At 34.5% G+C, this 7,454-nt stretch overlaps 1 protein-coding gene across 1 annotated transcript in view; it reads right to left on the bottom strand.

The window, feature by feature from the left end:
• Positions 1-5,117: 5,117 nt before the first annotated feature.
• The window catches only part of LOC117119579 (ras-related protein Rab-40C-like), a gene marked incomplete at both ends in the record, with an annotated part of 7,367 nt that continues 5,030 nt past the window's right edge, over positions 5,118-7,454 (bottom strand). The window contains 2 exon segments of the mRNA XM_033264405.1: positions 5,118-6,037; positions 6,961-7,183. Of these exon segments, the coding sequence (XP_033120296.1) occupies positions 5,802-6,037; positions 6,961-7,183 (459 nt within the window).

Genomic DNA, 7,454 nt, shown 5'->3' with positions numbered 1-7,454 from the left:
AATAGTACAAATAACGAATAAGTTAATTGAAATACGCCGCAAGCCAAACGTAAATAAACACATTTTTAATACGATTTTGCAATTATACAACTTCATTTATTTGTATAAAAATATACATAAAATTACATTTTTAATACAATTTTGCAATTATACAACTTCATATATTTTTATAAAAATGTAGTACATAAATATATTAAAATTCTAATTTTCAATTACACAATTATACATCACGAATGGCAATACGAGCAAATCAACGACTGACAAGACTGTGGAATGAATATGTAGCTGGTATCCGGGGGTTCATTCACTGATGACATCGGCAAGCCGACTACATTCACTGAGAGACGCGCTTGGTCTTGGGAGTTCCATAGAAATTACCGGCGGCTCAACCGGTCATATCCCATGTCAATTACCGCCCCAGACCTTTATATAAAAATTTAAGAATTTAGACTTACAGAAACAAAATAATAATTATTAATTAGGTAGGCCTAGGCCTAGGGCCTAGTGTAGGCCTAGAGCCTATCAACTAAGAAGAAGTAGGGGCCTAGGCCTCCGAGTCCTCCTAGGCCTAGAACCTACTATGTAACCACTGTTCTGGACTAGGCGGCCCAACCCTGCTATTACCTAGGCTAGGGTGATGGCCTAGGGCCTAGGCCTATTTATTGTGGCGTCCTAGTCTACGATACGATTAATGAACGCACCTGTATTTGTCCTCTTCTTCTGGGAGGTCTAGGCCTATATGATAAATTCAGCGGAGAAGATGCTAATTCATCTCTTCTTAGACCTATGACGAAGTCCATTATTAAATGTAAAACGTAGCAAAATAAAAGCAACGATCAACAAGTCCGTACTGTGCCGATCCTAGTAAGAGCCCGCTTACAAGATCGCGCCAGTCCAGGGCGCCAGTCATCCGCTAGAGTGCAGCTCATTGTTTTTGGTACACCACACCCGCATTTGGCGCATTTTTTTGTATACATAGTCGCACGGGCCTGCAGATAGACCAAGCCAATCAGCATCGACGGTAGTGATGACGTAAGCCACGATGAGGCGCAGTTGAAAATAATCTTTTATTTCAAAGTTGATTAGTCTAGAGTTCCATTAATTTTCGATTTACTGAAATCATTATTAGATTTACTGAAATCATTAAATTTGGAAAAAATTCAAAATGAAACAATAACTATTTAAAAACAACAGATGCAAACAACTAAAAAAAACAAAACAGGAAAAACAATTCTGTAAAACATCACTCACAGAAACTCTTTCCTCACAGTGCAACAAACATCTTAAATCAGAGCTTTACAAGATAATTTTTAATATAATAGATACTGTACTGTTGTATCTTGATAACATTTTTCTCTTTATATTGTAAATATTTTTAAGTATTTAATAATTAGAACCTTTGTTTTTGTTGTAACATACATTTATGGCAAACATGTTTTTAGATTTTTCATTAAGTTTGTCTTTTGAAAGTGATTTTCATGTGTTTTTTGGTAACTCACCAAGGTTGAGCTTTTTAAAAATTTTAACTAGCACTTGTGTTAATGCACTACCAACTAAAGGACTGAACTGAAACAAAGAATAGCTAACAAAAGAAAGCACCTGGCACCTATGCAAACTAGAACAAAAAAAGAAATTGAAGAAAAGGTTCACAATAAGGCAGAAATTAAATAATGGACATTACACATTGTTTACGATTGCAGATAGTGTAAAAGCCTGCCCTACATTAACCTGTAACCATAATTGTAATTTTCAGATTTGAATCTTTTTCCAATCAAAATATTTTTCAAAATGGAAAAAAAAAAATCAACGTGAAGTGTAGAAGCCACAAGGAGGTGGAGTTATATTTTCAGAGGGGCGTAACTTCAAAAATGACTTTCCTGGACTTTTTGTGTGTTCATTATTAATTATAATAAAAGAACGATCATCACCATCACCTTCTGGTACTGCATATAACCTCTATAATAGAGACTCGCATAATGTGTAGTAATAATATTTGATAGTTGTTTCAATTGCCATTGTCATCCGGGGAGGATTCAGAGTTGTCCGAAAGGATGGGTGTCGAAAAGGAGGATCAAAACTTGGGCCCCATCAAGGCAATGCTACCCTAGTTTTATAGATTCCCAAAAATCAAAAATCTTTTTCTTTCTTTTTTTTTGTTTTCTTAACCTTCCCCCCCCCCCCCCCAATCCGCCCCTGTCGTCATCATCATAGTCCTGATCATCCTGTTCATTATTATCATCACAGCTTAGCAAATTTATCTGCACAACAGTATGTATTAGAAGGACATCAGCTCAATGTAAACTGTACACTAAAAATGAGTTTGTCTCTTATTTATTTAATAACCTTCAATGTTTGAAGTATCATTCTCTGCACATTCTTAACTTAAGTTTAACATAATCATTGCTTCTCATCAGTAACTACTGCCTATGCATACACATACAAATGCTTTAAAATAATACCTGCAACTGCAATAGAACCCCTCCTTTGGGATACTCCTATTAAGAGGACACTTTTTCAGCCACAAAACAAGGGAAAACATATCTTTTAACATGGATGCACCCTTATTTTTAAAGGGACAGTTTTTGGTCCTAAAGGTGTCCTCTTAATAGGGAGTATACTGTATTCCTTGTAAGGTTAGCACAGTAACTGCATCAATGCAGAGATATTATCTTAATAAAATACAATGCTAAGTACTGTAGATACAAGATAATAACTGGCATAGATGTTTATAGCTATTATGAACAAGCCTGGTTTGATCATTTGGCTAAGTTTACTAGGCAATTGCAAATCTTTTATCTAAATTCATAAATTATTATCCATACTTTCTTTTAAACTCAAAATATGCTCAATATGGTAATACCAATATTGTACTGGTGGAGGGAAACTGGTCACATGGCAATGTATTAATTTGTGATTGATCTGTTTTATACACCAATGTTTTTAAAGCAGCAATAAAAGATTTCCAAAAACACAACTAACTTCACTTGTGAAAATAATAAAACAAATGTAAAGTTAATTTTGAATATTGACATCAGCATATTTATTGCTGCATTCATTTTTTGTACAATAATTTAACCAATGTATATTTTGAAAATACATGTACATGTTGTGTGTTGATAAGAGAAACACATTGAATGTTACGAACAGAAGCACATTCAATGTGTTGCTAACAGAAACACGTTGAATGTTTTGCTAACAGAAACACATGTTGAACAGAAGCACATTGAGCGAGTTGCTAACAGAAACACATTGTGTGTGTTTCTAAGACTTAACTGATACATGGTGTGTGCTGCTTAACTGGTACATTTTGAGTGTGTTGCTCAACTGGTACATGTTGAGTGTGTTGTTTAACTGATACATGCTGAGTGAGTAGCTCAATTAATCCAATACAAGTACCCTGATATTCTGATAGTAAAATAATTCTTAATGACACTTAGCCTTACATATTTTAAAACAACATGCCATTTAAATCTTTACCCTACTTTTTAAAAAATTGTATAACTACTTGCGCACATTTCTTTTGAAAAAAAAAAGTAGTATTAATAAGGAATACTGGTTTGAGTATCATGAACATACTTCTTTTAATGAATACACATTCCTGTTCAATAAACATTTCTTAATCACACACCTTTCATCACCTTTCTTGTAAAGAAATGCAATTACTGTACCTCGAGAAATTGAATAGCATTATAGGTAAAGTTTGTACAACAAAAGCGAGTCAAATACAAGTCTGTAATGTAATGACACAATTGCTGTATGTTAATATTCTTTACTTAAATAATTAGATACAAAAATTACAATTGAATATATTATATTTACAGTTAACTAATTCAATTTGTTAATACACTTTTAAGCAAGACATTTAATTCTTTAACAGAAAAATGCTTTTAAAAGCATTTAGAATGTATGACCACACATCATGTGACCCTGCAATGATCCGTGTGACATGCATCATAAACCATGTGACCATGCATGAATCGTGTGATTACTCATGAATCATGGGAAATGCATGAATTGTGTGACATGCATCATAAACCATAAATCATGTGAAAATGCATGAATCAAGTGACCATTCATGAATCATAGGAAATGCATGGATTGTGTGACCATGCATCATATAAACATAAATCATATAATCATGCAGGAATCATGTGACATATAGCAAGAATCATGTGACCATGGATAAAATGGCCATATTGTCTTCACCATGAGCCACAGGATCTCATGCATAAGACATGAATCATGTGACATATAGCAAAGAATCATGTGACCATGAATAAAATGACCATATTGTCTTTACCATGAACCAAAGGATCATATGCAGAGGACAAGAATCATGTGCGTTTGAATTACACAGCTATACAAAATTTGAGTTAATCGAATGTTTATGAATTTCTGCACATGCACGTATTGGTAAATGACTATTTTTTATTGTAACGCCCCATTTTGCCTAAAACATCTACTAAAAATTATTTCATTTACAAAATTATAAAAATCTAGTTACGTATGCATCAGACGACTGGGATAACAGGAGATGGGGTGAGGAAGAACGGGGTGAGTAGGGATGTAGTTTTGGAAAATATTGGTAGGCAAAATAGATGGGTACATCTTCCTTTGATGTAATGTTGGTAGTTAAAACAGTAGGCACGTTCTCCATGCTACCCGGAACTACCACTAGAGATATCAATAGTGGATCAGAAACAAGAGACAATGAGGAATGAAACTAGAAAATAGGCACATGTTATAATATTTACACATGTTTCTCTTTGTTAATAAAACCCACAGAAATATTGTACCTATGAATCAATTCATCTTAAAAGTTTCTATCCAATAATATATAAGTGCCCCCTTTTGCTTAAGCACAACAATTGAATAAGCGACCCTTGGTGTAAATTAATCTGTAACCCAGGTGCACTGATAATTGTTTTTTTAGTTGAAATATAATTTAGGTGGATTCACCTCTGTTGTTTTATTCAGTCCGTCGGAAAACTTTTCTTTGACGCATGCGCATTTGCATAAATGTCTACACACACACATACACACTACACACAATAAAAAACATAGGAAATAGCAAGAGTGATTACAATAGTTCCTATTGCATTACATGCATAGGAACTAAAAATGGTCACTCCTCTTGTGGGTGTGCTTATCCTGTAGTGTAGGCTACTCTGATAAAACATAACTTCGTTTCAGATGCCATCTAAGAGCGTCTAGCCATCTACTAATTCCAAAAGCATCTCAAATGGAAGGGGAAGCCTCCCCCACTCCCAAACCACACTCCCACCCAGTGGGTGTTATTATCCACCCCCTATACATAAATCCATATGTATGTTATGTATGTATATCATTAAAATATGAAAAAGCCTATTGATGTGAGCCACTTTGCTTCAAGTCTATAGATGACATCATAAAAAAGTATACAATACCAACAGTCTGTATCTATGGCACCAATAAGTCAACTTCAAGGCATTCATTTGTCCCTTAAACTGGGTAATCTACAAACATGACAAACACCTTCACCAGTCACAATTACCTGTTCAAACGGTTACAATATGAAACATCAATCTAATACAAAATCATAGGCTTTTTCTTTGTTTATAGAGTGACTGTTATAATTAGTAATACCTATTCTCTTGCCAGACTACCATCAAGCAAGCCTTGTTGACTGCCTATCATCTGACTCAGTAGGAAGCACACCTTCTCACAACCAAAATATCCAAACTCATTTCAATATTTGCATCTTCACAAATCTGGTTGTTTCATAGATGAACTATTTACATGCTTATTAGAGGAGAATTCAATCATGATATAATACAGCTCTTCCTTTGTGAAAACGGTGGGTCGGAAGGATTGAGGATTGTGCGCCTCTTTTTAGATCTTAAATCTGTTTGTGGTAACATATATCGATGCATGTGGTTGGCATCTGCAAAAGATTTGAGACGTGATCGAAGTGTTGGTGGTAGAGGCAGCTTCTCCATGGCGTACGTACTTGTGCAATTTACTATCACACGACAACAGAAGTCTTGTAAACTTAAAACTGAAAATAAAAAGAGGAATATAAACTATTGAGTTAAATAATCTATCAAATAAATCACATAAAAAATTAATATTAAAAAAAATAATTTGCAATAACCATCAGGTTGTGGGACACCAACAAGATTGCTATACCCATCAAGCTGTGGTACACCAAACAGATTGTAATACCCATCAGGTTTTGGTACACCTAACAGACTGTCAAGTTTGCAAATTGCAGCTAGCAATTTGTTATATCCATCAAATTGTGGTACGCCAACCAGATTACAATACCCATCAGGATTTGGTAGACCTAACAGATTGTTATACCCATCAAGTTTTAGTACACATAGCAAATTGTTATACCCATCAAGTTGTGGTACACCAACCAGATTACAATACTCAAGTTGTAGTACACCTAGCAGATTGTAATACACATATGTGACATATCCAAGTTGTAATAACACAAACCAGATTGTAATATCCATCAAGTAGTGATGACACAAACCAGATTGTAATATCCATCAAGCTGTGACAACACAAACCAAATATGAATATCCCTCCAGTTGTGATGACACAAACCATATCCATCAAGAAGTTGTGATAACACAAACCAGATTTTAATCTCCCATAAAGTTGTGATAACACAAACCAGATTTTAATGTCCATCAAGTTGTGATAACACAAACCAAATTTTAATATCCATCAAATTGTGATGACACAAACCAAATTTGAATATATCCATAAAGTTGTGATAACACAAACCAGATTACAATATCTATCAAATTCGGATAACACAAACCAGATTTTAATATCCATCAAGTTGTGATAAAACGAACCAGATTTGAATATATCCAATAAGTGAATTTAAGGGTATTGGTATTTGCAGAAATTGTTTCTACAAATAATTATGAATAAATTGAATTTAAGGTTCATATTTTATATTACCTTTATTTGTCCTCCAGACTCGTTCCATTCCATTTCGTTTCAGGACAACTCTAGCTAGTTCTGTCATGGATTCTAAGATGTTGAAGTCGCATAAGGAACTGACTTCAAAGAAGGCCATGCCATTCTTCAAGGCGTACAGTTGAGCATCAATGGTGGTGACCTGACGCTTGAATGCAAGGTGAAGACGATTTCCCAGCAGAATCTTGGGTACTCCAGGAGCATGCTTGTAGAATAAAAAGTAAATAAAGATTTCCCAGTATAATCTTAGGTACTAGGCCTACATGAGCATGCTTAGAGAATAAAAAGTACATAAAAAGTAAGATTTCCCAGCAGAATCTTAGATACTAGGCCCACGTGAGCATGGTTATAGAATAAAAAGTTAATAAAAATAAGATTTCCTAGCAGAATCTTAGGTACTCCAAGAGCATGCTTGTAGAATAAAAAGTAAACTAGAAATTGCAAATTGCATGTGAAGTGCTGCGAAGTACAACTGC

The sequence above is a fragment of the Anneissia japonica genome, unplaced genomic scaffold (assembly GCF_011630105.1).
Source record: "Anneissia japonica isolate Jap-2015-1 unplaced genomic scaffold, ASM1163010v1 scaffold50483_len18214_cov240, whole genome shotgun sequence".
Lineage (NCBI taxonomy): Eukaryota > Metazoa > Echinodermata > Crinoidea > Comatulida > Comatulidae > Anneissia > Anneissia japonica.
The sequence above is the reverse complement of the archived record's forward strand: the minus strand, read 5'-3'. Positions and strand labels throughout refer to the sequence as shown.